This window comes from Monodelphis domestica, chromosome 2 (assembly GCF_027887165.1).
Source record: "Monodelphis domestica isolate mMonDom1 chromosome 2, mMonDom1.pri, whole genome shotgun sequence".
NCBI lineage: Eukaryota > Metazoa > Chordata > Mammalia > Didelphimorphia > Didelphidae > Monodelphis > Monodelphis domestica.
The window spans coordinates 200,801,002-200,822,894 of NC_077228.1; the positions used below are offsets into that span (position 1 = coordinate 200,801,002).

Genomic DNA, 21,893 nt, shown 5'->3' on the forward strand with positions numbered 1-21,893 from the left:
TGGCCAGGGTGATGAATTCCCAAGGATCTCCTTGATGGGTCACCATAGGTGACCTGTACTAGCCAGATACTGTTATTTAATTCCATCTCCTAGAATCTTGGCCAAATTTGTTCTGATTATCCTTTTTTAGATTCTCCTTTCTTTTCTCATTTTCTATTTCAAAAGAAAAAGATCCCAAAACGTCCAAACAAAAAAACCTCCAATAAATTCCATTGAGCTTTTCTTTTACATAGTTATCACTTCTTAATGATTTCCTCCTTTCACCACCTATGAGCATACATAGCTCTTTTTTTTCTCTTGGATTGATTTTGAAGAAAGTATGGCTCAGCAGATGGATTTGGATCCAAGAAGACCCAAGTTTGAATCTTATCTTTGCCAGGGCAAGTTGCAACCTCTTTGGGCTTCAATTTCCTCTTTGGTAAAATGAAAGGGTAGGACTAAATGTTCTTGGAAGTTCTTTTCAGGTTTAAATTTGCTCTGTAGTTAGAAGAAATATCTGTGGTTGGGAACCTTTGCTTTACAACTGCTATATACAATTCAGGGCAGAAAGTAAAGGAACATGATAGCCAGCAGGAAGGACAAGCCTGGAATTTGTCCAGAACTTGGGCTTCCTAAGGTTCTTAGGAGGCACTAGGGCATCCTTTGGATCCTGTGTTATCAATTGGCCAAGAAATGAGTTTCCTGGAGCCTTACCTGTCAATCCCCTCCCCTCCTTCAGATGAATGGCTAAGAAAACAAAGCCTTGACTGTTTTCAAATTACCACAAAAGTTTTGTTACTCTGTGTATGACCAGTTAGCACCTTGCTATTTTCCAGAATTTCGTTTCACACCTTTAACCCTTTGCTTTCTTTCCTAATTTAGAAAAGTCTTCTCTTTAGTCTGGGTTCTAACTCTACTATTTTGTGTGGCTTTGAACAGGCCACTTGAGTGTTTCCATGTATAACAAGAGAGGTTTGAAATATTGTCTGAGGTCCCTTGTAGGTCTAATATCCATGAGTTCTAAGAAAACTGAAAAGTTCCATTCCACTAACCTTCCTTCCATCCATCAATTCTAAGACAGAATTGCTAGGAGGACTAGACAATCAAGGTTAAGTGAATTGCCCAGGGTCTCCCAGCTAGGAAGTATCCAAAGTCATATTTGAACCCAGCTCTCCTCAACTCTAGGCCTAACACTGTGCTTCCTAGCTGTGGCACCCCCCCACCCCCAATCCAACTTATACCCTTTTCAGGATGCCTGATAAATAAGATCAGAAGGGTATCTTATCCTTACTCTCAAGAATTATTTATGCCTAAATTTAAAAAAAATTATTGATATCTTTTGTTTTCACATCACTTACATTTCCCTAATGTGTTCCCCCTTTCCCTCCCCCTTCCCTTGCAGAGAACCATCAAATCTGTCTGTTATGACAAAGAATATAAAAGAGGAAATATAGTCCTACAAAACTAAGCTGCCTATTGAAGAAGCCTGACACTTGTACTCTTTCTCTCCCCTTCCCTCTCTGAAAAGAAATGGGGGGAAGGCAGGAGGGGAGTGCCAATTATGGTCATTATTATTTTTGCAGCATTTAATCTTGATTTTGTTTTGTTGCCATTTCCATTTCCATTGCTGTACTAGCATTTTTCTGTTGCAGTTATCTCGACTTTGTAAATTTGTTTAAGTCTTCCTTCACTTCTTCTGTAGCATGATTTGGGTAGCCACTTCCCAGTAGATAGATGGTTCTTTACTATGTTTCCAGTTCTTTTTGCTACTAGAAAAAGTGCCAGGGTCAGCTAGGCGGTTCAGTTAATAGAGAACCAGGCCTGGAGATGCGAGGTTCAAATCTGACCTCAGACACTTCCTAGCTCTGTGTGAACCTGGGCAAGTCACTTAACCCCAATTGCCTAGCCCTTGTGGTAATTCTGCCTTGGATCTGGCACTTGGTATTATTTCTAAGATAAAGTGAGGGTTTAAAAAAATTAAGTGCCACTATAAATATTTTAGTGATCTTTCTTTTGACATGTGCCCATGTATCTTAATTTAAATGGGACTGTTTCTACCAGAAAAACGCTGGCTGAAAGATAGATTATTAGAGGTGTGACAATGGTATGTGTGTGTAAGTGCTTGTAGGATGATAGATTTAGACTGGAAGAGATCTTACATCTACTTTAACCCCCCACCCCACCCCACCCATGGTTCCATTGAGGAAACTGAGCCCAGAGAGATAATTGCTCGTGATTAGAGGCAGGGCTTAAGAGTTCTAAACCCAGGGTTTTGGGACTCCAAATCCAATTGTCTTTCCCAGATGCCTTGCTGCCTCCAAGCTAATTTATATAGCAGTTTAATCAAAGAATTTCAGAGTTACAAGTGACCATTAAGGCTGAGGGTGCAGTGTGGTGTGCATAGTTGAAAGAATGCTAGATTTGGGATTAGAGAAAACCTAGATTCCAATCCTGCCTTTGAGAGGTTTTTCTGACCACAGGCAAGTCACTTAGCTTTGTTGAGCAATTTAGTGCATCTGAGGCTATAATACCTCAAATTACTGCTAACCTGTTGATTGAACAAGATATCTTTATATAGAAAGTACTTTATGAACATTAAAATGCCATAAATGTCCATTTCTTTTCTGTTTTCCCCTTTGTCTAGTCCCTCATCTTCAAGTGAACCCCAGCAGTGAATGCAATGTTGACTCAGGATCACTGGTTTTATTGAAAGGGACCTTAGAAGTCAAATTTTGCAGATATAGAAACTGTGGCCCAGGGAAATGAAGAGTTTAGCCCCAGGAAACTAGTACCCTTTAGAGGATCTGGAACAAGGAGATTTTAGGCATGTCTCAGGCAACCCATACTTCTTCAGGAAGCTACTGAGTCCCCATCTCTGGAACAAGTATCATTATGTACATGTGACTTTGCATGCAAATGTTTACATGACCATGTGCACAGGTTATTATCTCTATCCATTTATCCCACTTCCTCTCATGGATGCTTTCTACTCCTTGTTCTCAACTTGCAGCAGCCTCCATGAGGGCAGCTTCCTCTCTGTCCCATGTCCTCTGCCTGTTCCCTGGCACTCAGCCCGCTGTAGTGCCTTCAGCCCTTGGGCCTGCCCACGCCCTGCCTTTCTGCTTCTTGATACAATTTGGGCAGGGAGCCCTGGGCATCAAGCCAACTCCACCTCCTTTTCTTCCCCTCCCCTCTTTCCACCAGGACCCACCCCCTGTCTGAGTTGCTGCCATCCCTGGAGCGTGCCAGTTCCACCCCCTTCAGAGAGGGTTTTCCCAGACGATCTGACTCTGGCTATCGGCTCTCTGCCCTGGGCTAAGGTCCAGAGATTTTTTTCCTTTCATACTTCTGTACCATAAAGGGGGAAAGGATGGAAAAGAGGTGGCATGATTACTTGATTTAAAAAAAGAAGCTAAGACTGGAAATCATCTGTTCATATTCTTTACCACCTGCTTTCCAGAAAAGAGAATGAGCTATAGTGGAAAGATCACTGGTTTGGAAGGAGACCTGAGTTCTCTCTATGATCTGCTTATCTTGCTGTATCATGATGTGGGAAAAGTAATTTCTAGGTTTTTATTTCCCCATGTAGATGACCTCTAAAATCCCTTGCTGCCTTGACCCCTGGTTGTCTGCTTAAACACCAGGGAATAGGTCTGGAAATGTTTCTAAAGATGGGAGGATTTGGTAGAACTTTTCAGAGGACTCATGACAGCAACCAGATAAACACTTTGGATGGCCACCTCAATCTCATATTTCTAACTAGTAGTGTACTTAACCCCCATTGCCTAGCCCTCACTACTCTTCTGTCTTGGAGCCAATACACAGTATTGATTCTAAGATGGAAGGTAAGGGGTTAAAAAAAGTGCTGAGTGTTAAAGTTTGAATTCTAATTCTGCTCTTCTTTATGTGTCTGTCACCTTTTCTTATGGGTCTATTGCCTCATCTGTAATTAACAAGGGGATTGGATTAGATAATATATCCTTTCCAAGTTTAAATCTGTGGTCTTGGAGGAACCAGGACAACAAAGTTTACATTTCTTTACTCTCCTGTCTCCTGCTGGAAAACAGGAGGTAGGACACCTAGAGGGTTGGTTTCTACAGTTTATGTGGGTGGGTAATAGAGTCATTCAATGACTCCTTCCTAAAGGTATCCTAATGGTGAACTCCCTCTGAATGAAGAGTGGGAATATTTTTGTTCTTATTTCTTTCTGGAAACTCAGTTTCTTTTCTCCTCCTAAGTAGTTAATAATTTGTGTGGTTGGATTCACTAAACCAGGGAAACAAATCTAACAACCATCTATTGAGTGCCTTTCATGTATGATATTGGCTTCAGACCCTGGACCAAAGACCAAAAAAATATAAACGAATAAACCAATAAAAAGAGTTTCTGACCTTGAGGAACTTATAGTCTGCTTTGAGCATTACAATAGGTATATAGATTAGAAGATATTAGTTGGAGGGAAAAAACACTAACTGGAATAGCTGCTAATCCAGTTTGTAATGTAGAATATAAGAGGGAATGAAATAAAATTAAGAATAGAAAGGTAAGTTGGAGCCAGGCTGAACATTTTCTTTCTTTTCTTTTCTTTTCTTTCTTTTTTTGTCTTAGAGGCGAAGTGAAGCCTCTAAAGGTTTCTGAGGTCAGGAGAAGCTGAACTAGGCTTTAGCCAAGGGAGAGTGAAGAGATGGGGACTGGAGTTGAGGTAGGAGGCTCAACTGATCAAGATTTGGTAGTTGATCGAATGGGAGGTGGTGAGGGAGGGGAATGACTGAGGGACCAACTTAGATGACTGGGTGAATTGAGTGGTGTGCGATGCTTTGGGGGTTGGGGGGGGAGAGTAGGTCAGGGGGGTGGGGTGGGGAATGAAGTTTTAGATTGATAGACAGTTCTTCATAGAAATTCACATCACACAAATCTGACTATGTAAAGAATTCTGAAAGAAATTCTGCATTTCTCTCAAAATTATGTGAATTCTTTACACAAAGCAGATGCTGTATGATGCCATGTGGGCAGTATAAATAGTGATGGGAAGCTGAGAAGCATCTCTAAGCCAGTTCCTACATGTTTGCAGATTATGAGTGATAGTATGCTTCTCTGTGTTCAGTAGTGATTCTCATGTTTTCACCAGGACTGGAGGTAAATGTCCACTTGAGAGGAAAAGTGAACCATCTATTAAACCAATACACTTGGAAATAGAAATAATTAGAAAATATGAAAGAGGGCAAAAATTGTCCGCAATAGCACATGAACTTAGCTTTGCAGTGTTAACTGTGAACACCATCCTGAAGGAATGATCCTTGCATAAAGGAGCATGCAAAACACAGTGTTTGAATGAAGTCGCCTTATCTGTTGAAATAAAGAGAAAGTGCTATTCTAGAGAAGGAGAAACTATTAACTATGTGGAAAGAACAACAAACATGAATAATATTTCTTTATGTTTGCTGACAATTCAAGCTAAGCCTCAAAGCCTCATTTGAAGATTTAAAGGTAAAGTACTCTGGAGGAATATAGGTGTGATATATATATAGGTGTGTCAGGAGAGGCTGCTAGGGCAGATATTAAAGCATCAAAGAAATTCACAGTTGAGGATGAAGATGAAGATGAAGGTCCCTATTTTCTGGAGTAATTTTTTTTTTAATCCTTACCTTCTGTCTTAGAATCAAAATCAAGTGGGGGCAGCTGGGTGGCTTAGTGGATTGAGAGTCAGGCCCAGAGATGGAAGATCCTAGGTTCAAATCTAGTTTCAGACACTTCCTAGCTGTGTGACACTGGGCAAGTCACTTAACCCCCATTGCCTAGCCCTTACCACTCTTCTGCCTTGGAACCAATACTGAGTACTGAGTATTGGTTCCAAGATGGAAGGTAAGGGTTTAAAAAAAAAAAGAATCAATATCAATTTCAAGGCAGAAGAGTGGTGAGTTAACTTCCCACCATTACCCAGCTAAGAGAAGTGTCTGAGGCCACTGAGGCCAAATTTGAACCTGGGATCTTGCATCTCCAGGCCCAACTCTCTATACACTGAGCCATCTAGATGCTCCTGGAATAAGTTTGTATTGTAGACAAAACTAACCTATTTTATCAAAGAATGTCATTTGGAACTACATCTTGGTAAAAACTACGTTTGGGTATAAAGCTTCAGAAAAGTAGTATACTTCTGCTTGAAGGAGTACATCTAGGACTTGGAAATGAAAAAAACCTGTTCTTATGCACCACTCAAAATCCTTGAGCATTGAAAGGAACCAGTCAGGCAATACTACCTGTACATTATTTCACTAAGGCCAAGGTATGGATAAACCCTCATCAACTTTGAACAATGGTTCAAGCACAGCTCCGTTCCCTGTTTCAAGAAGCCATGATGACATTCCTTTCAGGATTCTCCTTACTTGGGAATAATGCACTAGGGCACCCTCCCCATTGGGGTGATTTTAATGAAAATGTAAAAGTGGTCTACTTCCCCCTATCACTACCTCATTATTACAATCTGTGGATCTGGGAGTGCAATTTATTTGTATGTACACTATATTTGCCTAGGCAATTGCAGCTTTAGATACAGATAAGGAATTGACATTGAAAGATTTCTGGAAGCCCCTATAATATCATGCAATCCAAAATATTGCTGAGGAATGGGAAGATATAACAGAAATGTATATGAAGAGAGTTTGGAAAGGAATGTTCCTGCAAAAGATGAGGGGTTCAAAGAAGTGACTAACAAGATTGTAAAATTAGCACAAGAATTTGGAATTAGAAGTTGGATGAGAATGTTGTGGAGGAGTTGCTTAAATCTCATGGAGAAGAACTGTCCATTGAGAATCTGATTGAGCTGCTGGCAGCAAAGATTGAAGGAGGAAGGGAAGCTTTGGAACCTACAGTTCACAATGAAACAGTTGACAGAAGCATTTCATGGTTTCAATGAATTTTTTCCCCCTGTATTGCAAAGATAGATGCAACTACTACAAGATTTTAAAAGTTCAAAGACTAGTTGACGATGATATTGCTTGTTAATATCAGATGTCAAAGAAAAAAAGAGCCACTGCCCACATCTCCTTTAATAGTTGTGTAGCCAACCACTAGTGATAAAGGTTAAGTGCAGAAGGATGGGGAAGGGGTAACATGTTGTACACCTATGTTAACTTTACTGCATGGTATTGTGTATACTTTATCATTAATTTTTACCTTTCATTCCATAATTCTGTTTATTATCATGGTTCAGTATTTAATATGGCTGCATTTTAGTTCATTTTGTGACTTGTGTAGAGGTATGATTTAATGTATGGCTTTAGAGGAAAATTTGCATTATGTAAAAATCACTTTTCTGGGAATGGTCCATGTAAAAGTGAGAACTGTCTATTGAGTTTGAGATACTAGTGGATATGTGGTTTAGCAGACTATTTGATGCTTGACTAGACTTCTTGAGAGAGAGAGAGAGGGACTGAATATGTAGAGCTGGAAGTCCTTAGCAAAGAGATAGTGATTGAATTTATGAGAGGAGATGAAGTCACCTGGGGGAAAAAAGCATAAAGAAGTCCAAGGGCAGAGACTTTAACACCACGATAAGAGAGGCTGGAAGTTGGATGATAGAACCCATAAAGAAGATAAAGAATGGTTAATCCATTAGGTAGTAGAAGTAGGGAGTAGGGGATAGCTAAAAGTTTTCAGTTTTTCCTTTTGGAAAGGACCATTTGGGTTCTACTGTAGGGGGGCGGGGCAGAGAGCAAGGAGCCCAGATTTGTTCCCAGATAACTGAAGTTTCTGCCTGAGATGTGATAAAGTCTTATAGATCAGTTGCCTTATTTTACAGCTGAACAAACTGAGATTCAGGTCACACTATAAGTAGAACCAGTATAGCTCAACTGAACAGTACGCATCTTGAGGAAGTGGCATGTAGCTGGGTGATTCTGTGTTTGAAAAACTGACATTTGGTGGTCTGACTTTTGGTAGCTGATTGGGTGTAGATTTCATTCTCCTCAAAGGAAATGATGGAATGACCCTACTCTTAAATAACAATGGCCCCTATTATGGAGTGAACTGGGAAGTGGGAGTAAGATGAACCTTAGAAGAGTGTCATCTTTTTCTAAGTATGGAGGGGGAGGGCGTTTCTGACTTCCCCAGAAATGCTAGCTAGTTATCAGGTGTGTACTTGGCATTCTCTGGAGGCCCCAGCCTGGGTAATAAGAAAGGACAGGTGTCCTGGGCAGCTGCTCTTCCCACTCCTATGCACTCTAACCCCCTCCCTCCCATTTCCCCACCAGCCAGCTGCAACTAGAGCCCTTGATAATAAAACAAGATTATTTCAGTAAAGGCCAATTGCTTAAGACCTATTAATTTGAGTATGTGATCATTCTAACCCTGAGAGGTACCTTTGCACTAGCTATGGGAAAATGCATATCTTGCAAAGCAAAGATTCTGGGGAATGTTTAACCTACAGGAAAGCAACATTTTAAAATATGTTGAGCCATACTCATTTATTGTACATGCTAGCTAGCTCTTTTAAGAAAGCAGGCTTGGTAGGACTTACTTCTGTGGCAACACTATATTAGTCTAGTTTTAATCACTATATTTATCCAGAATCAGAGTACATAAAATGCCAGAGTTAGAAGGGACCTTGAGACTATCTAGTCCAGCCTTCTCCCTTGGGAAATCACATTACTTAACAGATTAAAGCTCACATGATCTAGTATAGAGCTCTTTCATACTTGAAAGGAGACACAATTACATCTCTGCCACATTAATTGAATGGAGGCTTTACACTATTTCAGAATAGACTTTCTTTCCAAATTAGTGATTTGTCACTGTGCTTGGAATGTGAAAGGATGAAGTCAATGCCATTTGGTGCTCTTTTTTTCTGGGTTGCCAGTTCTTGGGACTTCCTTCATTTCCTGTTCCTTAATTATCTTGTCTTTTGAGCCACTCCATCAATGAAGCATATTTTTATGAGATAATGGCAGTGCTTTGGTCTCCCAAGCCAAGTTCCTATCCTACCAAAGGCAAAAGGGAAGTTTTATCCCCTGCTTACCTGGCCTCCTCCCCCTCCCCCAAAATGTCTATCCTAAATTCTTCACTCTTCTGAAGAATTGTCATTATGCATCTTCTGTGCTAACTTTCTTCAGCCACTGGAGTGGTACAATGAACATACAGAACAGATGTGGTTATTCAGTGCCCTTTAACTCTGGATAATATACCCAGGGGATGGTGTGGCATCTATTCACAAAGAAAGGCAGCAGTAAAAATGGTACAGGATTTGGACTGAAAAGGATCTGCCCAATCAGAGTTTATTACTGTGCCTGAGACTACCAATCATTTAATATTTTGGAGCCTCTCTTCTCTAAAACAAAAGACAGGAAGGGGAAGGGAATGTGGATTTATTAAAAGCCTCCTGTGTGCCAGGCAGTGTGTTGTGGTGTGCAAAAATCTTGAGATTGAGGATGAACTAAATTACCTCTGGTGTCCTTTCTAGCTATAGTTATGATGAGTAGAAGCCAAAAAAAAAAAACCCAAACAAACAAAAACAAACACCTGAGTCACAAAATCATAGAATTCTATAGGCTCCCCCAAATATGCTTCTTAGGTTTTTCATATTTCAAAGTTTCCCTTGGTTTTCTTGGTGATTGATAGTAGCCAAGCAACAACAACCCAAGGGTCATAGAATTATAGAATTCATTGTAGTGCTAGAAAGACCAGTGGTCAAAAATACAGCACACTCATTTTACAATTGATAAAACAGGCCAGGGGCAGTTAGGTGTGGCTCAGTGGAAAGAGAGCCATATCTAGAGACCAGTAGACCCTGGGTTCAAATATGACCTCAGGACACTTCCTAGCTATGTGATTCTGGGCAAGTCACTTACCCCCAATTGTCTAGCTTTCTTCTGCCTTGTAACCAACAGTTGTTATCAAAAGAAAGAAAGAAATAGTCCAAAAGAATTGAAATAGTAGTTGGTAATTAATTCCACAGAACTGGAACTGGGCTTTTTTTGCTTGCTTTCTACTCCAGAGCTCTTCTGTTTTGTAACCACCCACACTGGAGTCTTGCTTGAAGCCTCTCCTGGCTGTCTTGAGAATGTCATCCAATATCCTTGCCTACCATATTTCAGGCACTGCTTCATTTGCTTAAAGTGGCAAACTTAGGAAGAGACGGAAAGAAATCAGAATCTGACCATAGCCTGATGACATTTGTTTACCATCCCACACTCATTGGAGATTATCATATTCCTAATACATTGTAACTGAAATAGGAGAAAGTTGAGAAAGCTCAGATTGTAGTTTGATCTGCTTATCCATTAGTAACATTTTACTGCATTGGTAATATTCTTCTTTTACTTCATTTGTAACCTTCAAACCCTTTGGAGCTAAAGGTTATATCTTGCCTTGCCTTCATTTAATTTATTGTCTGCCACAAGTCACGCATGCCTTTGGAGGTTTGTTGGCCTCCTCTTCCATTCCCTGTGATTTGATGTTTTATTTTTTTGGGAAAGAGTCTGGACTTCCCTGTTTGCTGATGTTGGAGGGGAGAACTGAAAAATTTAGTTAGCTGGGGGTAGGTGGTGGGATTGAGGCTGTGTTATCTAGGCTGGGTGTGTGTTTGGGAGGGGTGGGTGGGTGGGTCCTGCCTATGGATGGGGGAGGGGGAGGGTTTGGATTCTTTCATTGGTTGGATTGTTCAAGTTCTCCCACCCCCCTTCCAGGGACTGGGACATTCCTGACATTCCAGACAATCTCCCTGCCATTGCTTTCAGGATGTGGATTAACATCCTAAGAAGAGATTTGATTTCACCACTGCCCTACCTTCCCACACCCACACCTCCCCATTTCTTACCCACTCTGAACTCCCAATCTTTAAGTAACCTACCAGAAAAGAAAGCCCCTAGAGCAGTGATGGACAACCTTTTGAGTTTGGTGTGTCAAAATTCAATAAAAAATCGAGCATAACTCTGGTGGCATGTCACTTAGAGAAAAAAAGTCCTTCTTAGTATGCGACCCCATACTTCTCTGTATGAGGCTGCATGCAGCCATGTGTCATCAAAAATGGCTGTGCATGTCAGAGCTGACACACGTGTCATAGGTTCAGCATCACGGCCCTAGAGGGAATCTGGGGTAGGAAGGCAAGGGAATAAATGAATCTTCTTGTGATCTTTGATGTATTTAGACAAAGGATAACAGTTTATGTGATTTTTGTCCCTATTTAAGTTTCCAGGGAAGCTAAAAAGCCTTGGGCCCTGAGGGCAGTCTGGTACATTTGGGGTCCAAATCAAATTCCATAATGGGACCAGATCCTAGGAGAAATAAATTGTAGTTTGGAGAGAATCACTGCTATTTGGGCACCTAGATAAGCTAGACTACAGGAATGCTTTGGGGGAGTTGGGATTTCTAGGATCTAGTCTTAGTCATATCTTACACTCTTTCATGTGATTATTGGACAAATAGCTTTCCTTCTCTGGTCCTCAGTTTTCCTCATGTAAAATGAGGTGATTGGACTTATATTGCCAAAGATACTTTCCAGGACTGGCACAATTTAACCCAGAAACAACTCAATTGAATTTACTCAATATTTACTGTGTCCATTTTGTGTAGGAAACTGTATTTGGGATAAAAGATCATAAATTGAGAGGTAGAAAGCTTTGACCATGGGCCATTTTGCCCTTTATTTGTGAAGCTTTCATTTTAAAGTCTTTGTATATATCTCATTTTTCCTCTTTAGTCTGTCTTCTCTGCCAGGACATAGGTAGCATGCTTCATCATCAGTTCTCTGGAATTGTGGTTAGTTATTACATGGGTTAGAGTTGTCTTTCAAAGTTCCTTTTCTTTTATCATAATATGTTGCTGTCATTTGTATTCCTGGTTCTGCTTACTGTATTCTGCATCATTTCCTACAAGTCTTACCAGGATTCTCTGAAATATTCCCTTCATAATACATTCTATTGTAATATACCATAATTTATTCAGTCATCCTCCCATTTCTAGGTCTTTGCCCCTACAAAAAGAGCTTCTATGAATATTTTTGTACATAAGGTTTCTTTCTCCTCCCTTCCCCTCCCCCTTCTCTGATTCTCTATCAATGCTATTGCTGAATTAGAGTATTGCCACTCTCATTTTGTAGATGAGGAAACTCCATAAGGATCCTATGGTGGTTAAGTCTCCATTTCCTGTTTGCCAGTGATGGTGAATTATCCAAACTGGGGTTTCTCTACATATAAAAAGCAAATTCCCTTGGGAAAACATCTGTACTTGTGGTAGGCTCTTTGCTAAGTGCTGGAGATACAAATGCAAACCAGCTAGGCCCTCCTTGCCTTCTATAAATTTGCATTTTCTGGGGAAAGATAACTAGAGAAGAGTGCTTTGGTTGACATGTCCTAGTCAGGAAATGGTAGTGTTGTTTTGAGAGCTGCTAGAATGGTTTCTTTTTACTTTCTTCCCTCTAAGATTAATTATATAACTATTCAATTATCTCACTAGCAAGGACAATTTGAATCTTCCCAGGTCTTTTGTCCATTTTTCTCTTCCTTTTAATATCAATGGCATTGCATTTGAGCTAGAGCTGAAGTCACTGGTCAATCTGCGGTCCAGGAAGGATTTTTCTCTGAGGTGTAGAGGTTTATATAGGCTCAGAGGATCACAGGTTTAGAGCATGAAGGATTTTTAGAGTACATCTAAAACATTTGCTCTTATTTTTTAAAGTAGGACACTGAGGTTGAGTTGTTTCAGTCATGTCCAACTCTTTTTGACCCCATTTTGGAGTTTTCTTGGCAAAGATACTGGTAGTTTGCCGTTTCTTTCTCCAGATCATTTTACAGATGAGGAAACTGATGTCAACAGGGCTAAGTAAGAGCTAGGATCTGAGGCAGATTTGAACTCAAAAAGATGACTGCAATCTTTGTAATAAAGATGTAACCACAAATATTTTTACTCTAGATTTAGTACATTTTCTGCTGGATATTCAAGGACTATGATCTTGGCCTCCCTGTGAGTTAACAAATGTCAGCACTATCCAGCAAAGAGACATATGCAATACGGCATTTAAGATCACTGAATTCTGCTGTTGACTCTGAGGGGACTCGACTTCTACCTTTATTTGATAAAGGTTAAAGGCGACTCTGATCTTTTAACAGGAATGAGAGTATTGTCATATTTTAAAATATGTGTTTCTACTCCCACAGTTTATCCTCTGCTTATGAATGGTGTTTTTTCTGCTGGATCCCTGCAGATTGTTCAGGGACATTACACCGCCACTAATGGAGAAGTTCATTACGTCCGATTATACCACAGTGTATCAGTCTCTGTGTACAATGTTCTCCTGGTTCTGCTCCTCTCGCTCTGCATCACTTCCTGGAGGTTGTTCCAGTCTCCATGGAATTCCTCCACTTTATTATTCCTTTGAACACAATAGTATTCCATCACCAACATATACCACAATTTGCTCAGCCATTCCCCAATTGATGGGCATCCCCTCATTTTCCAGTTTTTGTGGGCCTTAGTTTCTTGATGTGTAAAATGAAGAGATTGGACTAGATTAATCATCTATTAGTGGGGCTGAGGAGGAGAAGTGTGATAAAACAAAACAAAAACAAGGAGTTTGCATTGTGTTCACATTTTGAATATTGGCCTTCTGGAGAGTAGAGTGGGAATGGTGTGAAGTAGTATAATATACAGATGGCTACTGAGAGGTAGAAATGGGTGAGTACAAGGTATGCAGAGATGGGTTGGGGGGAGGGAGAAAACAACATTTAACTCCCTTCTTAAGGTTACTAGCTTGCTTAGCCAATTCCCATAACCTGTAATTCTACTATTGATATCTTGGTTTTAGAGAAGAAACTGAGATTCTGCAATGGGACTCTTTCTTCTCAGTTACTCAGGCTGAAGACCTTTATTCCCAGCATTGAGGTTTGTAGGAGCATAGATTTATAATTAGGAGGGATCTTTAGAGATAATTCAACACACATTACTTTGTAGATGGGAAAAACTGAGGCCACAGGGTTTGTGACTTGGCCAGGATTGCACAGTAATGAAGAGGAATTCAAAACCGGATCCTCTGGTTCATAGTTGAGTACTTTCTACCACTACATTATGTTGCCACTATAAAAAGCTGGGGATAATGACTTTTTTGGTCTTTTAGAAATATCTGTGAGTAGGTTAGCCTTGAGACATGGGGATTAAGGTTATATAGCGGTATCCATGGTATGTATGTGGTCACTGTGGTTATTAGAAATGGCATGCCATAGCAGTAATTGGAAAGAACAAAAAGATGGAGCTGAAAGATATATAATTATAAAGACCAATCTTGGCTGACCTACAAAAAAAGGTGAAAAAAGGCAACACTTCTCCCCGCCTTCCAGAGGTGGGAAATGTGGGAATGAGGAATATTGTATATACTTTTGGACACATTTGATGAATTTTGTTTGTTTGAATCATTCCCCTCCCCCCATTTTTTTTGCAGTTTGGTTGGAAGATCCCCTCACTAAGTAGGGAGGAGGAGGGGAAATATTTTGAAAATATATTTTATTTTCTTCTATAATTATATGCAAAACAGTTTCTTATATTGAAAAAATAATTTTCATCCTCAAATTCTCTTTCTTCCTCCCCTCTCCACCCTCACTGAGATATTAAGCAGTTTCATATAAATTTTACATGTACGATCATGTAGAAAATATTTCCATAGTACTCCTTTTGTGAAAGGAGCAAAAAAATTAAGAAAGGAAGTGAAAAAAGTTTGCTTTGTCTGGAATCAGACTCTGATCAGTTCCTTCTCTGGAAGTAGATGGCATTTTTTATCATGACTCCTTTGGAATTATTTGGGATCATTGTGTCATTGGGAATAGCTATGTCATTCACAGTTATTCATTATAGAATATTCCTATCACTGTGTACAATGTTCTGGTTCTGTTTCACTTTGCTTCAGTTCATTTTTCCAGGTCTTTCTGAGCTCCTCATGTTCCTCATTTATTATATCACTATGATCATATACTATAATGTACTCAGTCATTCCCCAATTGACAGGTACCCCCTCATTTTCCAATTCTTTGCTCCCACAAAAAGAGCTGCCTTAAACATTTTGGTATATATAGGCCCTTCTCTTTTTGTTCTTTTTGGGATACAGACCTAGTATTGTATTTCTGGGTTAAAAGGTGTGCATTATTTTATAGCCCTTTGGGCTTAGGTCCAAATTGCTCTCCAGAACAGCTGAATCAGTTCACAACTCCTACAATAGTGCATTAGTGTCTCAATTTTGCTGTATCCCTCCAAGTTTTGCCATTTTCTTTTTCTGTCATAATAGTCACTCTGATAGATGTGGGGTGGTACCTCTAATACTGATTTAAAGCATTTTTTTTTCATGATTATAGAGAGCTTTAAATACTTTGAGAATTTTCTGTTCATCTCCTTTGACCATTTATCAATTGGGGAATGACATATATTCTTAAACATTAGATTCATTTCTCTATGAATTTGAAAAATGAGGCTTTTATTAGATAACTTCTTATAAAAAATTTTGGACCATTATGATTACTGTGTGTTATTTATCTATCCTCTTTCCCTATCTTTAAGTTTCTGACCACCATTTCCCCCCATTTGCCCTCATAACTCTTTTCTTATACTGCTTTACTTCTCTTATCCCCTTCCTCTTCTACTTTCCTGGAGGATAAGTTAGATGTCTATACCCAACTGAGTGTGTGTTCTTCCCTCATTGAGCCAATTCCAATGAGAGTAAGGTTCTTGTGCTTCCCTTGACACCTCCTCCATTCCACTCCCTCCAACTGTAAAAGCTCATTTCATGCTTCTTTTGTGTGAAACTTTTTACCCCATTTTATTTTTCCTTTCCCCCTTCTCCCCATACATTCCTCTTTTCTCATGCCTTAATTTTATTACTTTAGATACCATCCCATCATATTCAACTCACACTCTTGCTCAGTGTCTATGTATACTTCTTTTAATTGCCCTAATAAAGATAAAGTTCTTAGGAGTTAACAAAAATTTTCCCATGTAGGTAAAAAAACAGTTTAACTTTATTGAATGCTTTTTTATTTTATGCTTCTTTGAGTCTTGTATCTGAGGGTCAGATTTTCCATTCAGCTCTGATCTTTTCCTCAGGAATGTTTGGAACTCTTCTATTTCATTGAATACCCATTTCTCCCCTGAATGATTATGCTCAGTTTTGCTAGGTTAATCTTAGTGATAGTCTTTGCTCCTTTGCCCTCTGATCCTTTAGTGTGGAAAGCTGATAAATCTTGTGTATCCTTGGCTTCACAAAATTTGAATTGTTCCTTTTTAGATGCTTGCAATATTTTGTTCTTGATCTGGGAATTCTGGAATTTGACTATAATGTTCCTGGGAGTTATCCTTTTGGGATCTCTTTCTGGAGGTGATTGGTGGGTCTTTTCCCCTCAAGTTCTTGATGTCTACCCCCCACCCCCACCCCCTTTTTTCAGGCTTTCAGGTAGTCCAATAATTCTTAGATTCTGCTGGATTCATTTTCTAGGTCAATTATTTTTCCAATGAGATAGTTCATGTTTTTTTTTCCATTTTTCCATTAAGCCAATTCTACCTTTAATTAATTAATTAGTTTTTAGTCCCTTCCCTTCCATCCTGGAATTAATACTGTGTATTGGTTCTAATGCAGAAGAGTGGTAAGAGCTAGGCAATGGGGATCAAATGACTTTTCCAGGGTCACACAGCTGGGAAGTGTCTGAGATCAGATTTGAACCTAGGACCTCCCATCTCTAGAACTGGCTCTCAATCCACTGAGCTACCCAGCTACCCCCCAATTCTACCTTTTAAAGAGCTCTCTTCCTCAGTAAATTTTTGCAGCTCTTCTTCCATATAGCCAATTCTACCTTTTAAGAAGTTCTTCTCTTCTTCTTTTCTTCTCTTCTCAAGGTATTTTGGTTTTCCATTTGGCCAATTCTACTTTTTAAGGAGTTCTCTTCATTGGATTTTTATATCTCTTACCAATTATCCTAATCTGTTTTTTTTTTTAAACCGTTACCTTCCATCTTATTGGTTCTAAGGTAGAAGAGATAGGTAAGCACTAGGCAATGGGGGTTAAGTGACTTGGCTAGGGTCACACATCTAGGAAGTGTTTAATGTCAGATTTGAACCTAGGCCCTCCTGCCTTTAGGTATGGCTCTCAATCCATTGAGCTGTCCCTATTCTGTTTTTTGATTACTTGATTTCTCCAGCATTTTTTGTACCTCCTTTCCCAAGATGTTGACTCTTTTTCATGATTTTCCTATATCACTTGGATTTCTTTTCTAAGTTTTTCTTTCACCTCTCTTATTTGATTTTTAAAATCCTTTTTTGACTTCTAATTCTTTTGGGGCCTGAGAGCAATTAATATTTTTCTTGCTTTGAGTGTTGCAATATTGCCTTTTGTCTTCTGAGTTTGTTTTTTACTTGTGTTACCAAAATGACTTTCTATGTTGTTTCTTTTTTGTTGTTTGCTCATTTTCTAGCCTTTTTCTTTTGATTAAAAAGAAAAAGCTTCTAATGTTAAGTTCTCTGCCTATGGTGATGGCAGTACTGTTTCAAGTTTCAGGTTCTTTGTACAGCTGCCTTCAGAACTAGCTCAAGTGATCTATAAATTTTCAGGTCTTACAGGGTTGTGTGATATAAGGAGAGGTGTGTTTAATACTCTCCTGCCTGTGTTCTGATCTGTAAGAAACCATAAACCCTTTTCTGCCTTGAACTACAACTCAAGTTCCCTGTTCCCCTGTGGACTAGTGTGTGCTAGTGCCCTGAGACCCTGCCCCTGCTCTTGACTTGATTCTGCATTTGGGTAAGACAAGAGTCTTGCTTCCAGAATCAGCAAAGAGACCCCTGTAATCTCCTTCTGAGCAGTTGTCCCATCCATTCTTATTGTCTATGGTTGAGAGTTTAGGAATCATTGCTGCCAATTCAGCTGCCCCCAAGGCGTATGGTTAAAGCCTGCTTTGGTGGGCTGCTTTGCTCTCCACTTCCATCCCAGTGTACTAGGTCTTTTATGATGGCCTTCTAAGTTGATTTTGGCTGAAAAATTATTTCACTCCTTTTTGTGGGCTACACTGTTTCAGGATTTGTTCTGAGATACATATCATAGTTTTTTTGGAGGGTAATTTGATAGAGATTAGTTGGGTCTATGTAAGTTCTTCACCATCTTGGCTCCACCCACAAGGGGAAATATTTTTAAAATGAAGCTGAAACAAACATCAAGGAAAATGTTAATGGCAGTGTCATTGGTTATTTTGGTATATAGATAGCAGTCCAGAGGCCAGTGACTGACCACCTTTTCCTTCCATTTCAGGAGTCGTAAAATTCAGATCCGAAATATCCCACCCCAGCTTCGATGGGAGGTAAGTGTCCTTCAGGGGACTCTCCAGATGGGTTGGAGGAAAAGTAGCTGCTTTTATTAGAGAGACACAGGAGGTATATAGAAAGAAAGGACATGCCATTCAATGTCTGCAGGTTAAAATAAGGAGGGGAAGGTGTTTCTAGATGTTGCTTCAAAGGGGTTGGGCAAAGGGATGGTAGTTAAGGGATGGGGGATTTCTAATTATAGAATTTAGGTGGCTAGCACAGAGTTGAGGCAGATTCTGGAGTCCCCTTCCCCCCACCAAGGCTCAATCTTCATCATCATCATCATCACTAGCATTTATATAGTGCCTACTATGTACCAGGTACTATGCTAAGCACCTTGTTTGTATTATCAAATTTTATCCTGACAACAAGCTTGGGGATGTAGGTGCTATTACTATCCCCATTTTACAATTAAAAAAACTAAGGCAACCAGGTTAAATGACTTTTCCAGGATTACATAGCTAGTAAGTACCTTGGCTATATTCAATCTCTAGTCTTTGTGACTGTAGTAGATCTTTGTGACTCCAGTTCCAGTCCTGTTCCTACCCTACCACCTTGTTCCTCATTAATTATCTCCTTGGGGGGAGAGGGGTACAAGTGATTTATTGGGTTTATGAAATATATGCCACACCTGGGAACATTGAGAGGGGCAGAAAATTGATTTAGGGAGTTAACAGACCTGACCCCCCCCCCCCCCCAATTTGATAGCCCAGGCTTATTCATTCCTTCTTTATATGCCTCAAGACCCCCTATTACCCATAAATCACAGAATCTTAAGAGCTGGAAGTGAATGGGGCAGTTAGATAGAACAATAGATAGAGAGCCAAGAGTGGGGAGGACCTGGGTTTATTTCTGACTTCAGAAATTTCCTAGCTGTGTGACTGGACAAGTCACTTGATCCCCATTGCCTAGCCCTTGCCCTCCTGTCTTAGAGTTGTTACCAAGACAGAAAGTAAGGGTTTGAAAAAGAAATAATTGGAAGTGACCTTAGAAATCATATAGTTCAACCAATATCTAATGAGTAAAGTCCCTTGTTCTAAACATTGATTGTCGTAGGTGGGGAGTCCTAGATTCAAATGAAAGATGGTGGTTCCTACCCCCAGAGATTTTTCTAGTCATAAATTATTCTGGAGACACTAAACTAAGATACATATACCAGAGATATATATGTTGCTCTTTTGCAAAAATATTTCTAGCTGGGATGTCATACATATAAATATGGCCAGCAAGCTTTGTTGAATCATGTGTCTCTACATTTTTAGAGGTGATACAGGTTGGAAAACCACCAACTTTCATCAAAGTTTTGTTCTCTAAGGATTGAAACAAGAATAAGATGACTTCTCCTCAAGTGGTCTGGCCCACCACCCAAGACAGTGGGTAGAATATAATATCCAGATCCACCCCCCCCCCTTCCTTCTTGCTTTCACTATCCAAAGGTTATGGATTCTAAGGCAGCTAGTGAGTGGTACCAGTAGATAGAGTACCAGCCCTATAATCAGGAAGACCCGAATTCAAATCTAGATTCAAATACTAGCTATTTGACTTTAGATATGTCACTTAACCTCTGTTTGTCTCAGTATCCTCATCTATAAAATGGTGATAATAAAAACTCTTACTTCCCAGAGTTGTTGTGAGGCATATATAATATGTGAGGCATAAATAATAACTGCAAAGTGCTTAGAAGTGTCTGGCCCTTAGCAATGAACACTATGTAAATTCATATCATCATCATCATCATCATCATCATTATTCTAACTGCCTCCGTTCTACCCCCCACAATATTTCAAGATTCCCTGGACATGTCTCAGTGCCTTCAGGGAGAGTCCAATCCTGTTTGTGAGAGCAGGGGTTTTCAGAAGTGAGGTTCCCTCATAGAGAATACAAGCACCTGGAAGATAATGACTTTGAATCTCTCACCAGTGCCTGGCACAGTGCCTAGCATAAAGTAGGGCCTTAAATGTTTGTTCAGTTAATTGAAGTGGAGCTTGTGGAAGATTGGGATGGTGCCCATCCATGGAACTTTTCTATGCTTTTACAGGTGTTGGACAGCCTGCTGGCTCAGTATGGCACAGTAGAGAGCTGTGAGCAAGGTAAGAGGGTGAGATGGAGAAGATGGGATTTAGTTTGGAAGGGCTAAGAAATCAACTGGCTCCTTGATGTCCATGAGAATATCTGTGTGGTTCACTGAAAGAATCCTTTCCAAGGTTCATAAAAACAAGAAAGGGCAGTATAGAATAGTGGAAAGAGCTTTAGATTGAATCAAGAGACTTGGGAATTAGTCCTGGTCTTGCCATGAAACTCACTGGATGACTTTGGTGAAGTCGCTTCCTTCCAATCTTAATTTTCCTCCATTGTAAACATGGGAGTTAGATTAGAACTGTGTTGGTGAAGACATGGAAAGCATGCCCTGGTGTGCCAGAGTGGGCAACTTTGTTCCCCCTCTCCACCATATCTGAGAACATTTCTCACACAACCTGTCCCTCTATCCAGCAGCCCAGTGTGAGCACTTCTTCCCTCCATTGCCTGAGCTAATTGGGGAGGGAGAGGGGGAGCAGATAGTTTGAAGGTATAGTTTGGTCATGTGATTTCTAAAAGGTTTGCCAACACTGGACTACGCCAAGACTTCTTTGACAGTCTGAAGCCTATGAACCTCCACAGAATGAGGTTTTTATAAAGGCATAAATAAAATATATATGACTGAAATGGGAACTAATTATTTTGAAATAATTATAGCAAAAGTTTTAATAATATTTCAATCCCCCCATTATATGTAAATATAATTTTTAACTTTCTTTTTTAAAAATTTGAGGTCCAAATTTTCTCCTCTTCCCAATCCCTGCCTGAAATGGTAAGGAATCTAATACAGATTTTTACATGTACACTCATGTAAAACATTTTCCCATATTAGTTCTGAGTTAATTTTTTTTTTTGAAAGTTCACTGAAGGGGGAAGCTGGGTGGCTCAGTGGATTGAGAGCCAGTCCTAGAGATGGGAGGTCCTAGGTTCAAATCTGGCCTCAGACACTTCCTAGCTGTGTGACCCTGAGCAAGTCACTTGACCCCCATTGCCTAGCCCTTACCACTCTTCTGCCTTGGAGCCAATACACAGTATTGACTCCAAGACGGAAGGTAAGGGTTTTTAAAAATAAAAAAAAAAGAATTAATAGCAGAGTTCAAGAAGGATTTTAAAAACCAAATAAGAGAGGTAGAAGAATATTGGGGAAAGAAATGAGTGATACAGGAAAATCATGAAAAAAATCAATAGTTTGGCAAAAGAGGCACAAAAAGTTGCTGAAGAAATTAATTAAAAAAACAGAATAGAACAATTGGTAAAAGAGGCACAAAAATCTCCTTAAAAAGGCACAATTGGCCATATGGAAGAAGAGCTGTAAAAATTTACTGAGGAAGAGAACTCAAATGTTCTGGTTCTGTTAATTGCACTTTGCTTCAGTTCATTTTTCCAGGTCTTTCTGAGCTCCTCCTGTTCCTCATTTCTTATATCACAATGTTATTCCATTACAATAATATACGGGTACCCCTCATTTTCCAATTCTTTACTCCCCCAAAAAGCTGCTTTAAACATTTGAGATTCAATATTAT

General features: G+C 39.7%; 1 protein-coding gene across 2 annotated transcripts in view; it reads left to right on the forward strand.

The window, feature by feature from the left end:
• Positions 1-21,893, forward strand: part of IGF2BP1 (insulin like growth factor 2 mRNA binding protein 1) — a 69,481-nt gene that overhangs the window by 23,011 nt on the left and 24,577 nt on the right. For both annotated transcript variants that reach the window (XM_007482375.3, XM_001367342.4), the window contains exons 3-4: positions 18,242-18,290; positions 20,333-20,384. In XM_007482375.3, the coding sequence (XP_007482437.1) occupies positions 18,242-18,290; positions 20,333-20,384 (101 nt within the window). The remainder of the gene's footprint in view (positions 1-18,241; positions 18,291-20,332; positions 20,385-21,893) is intronic.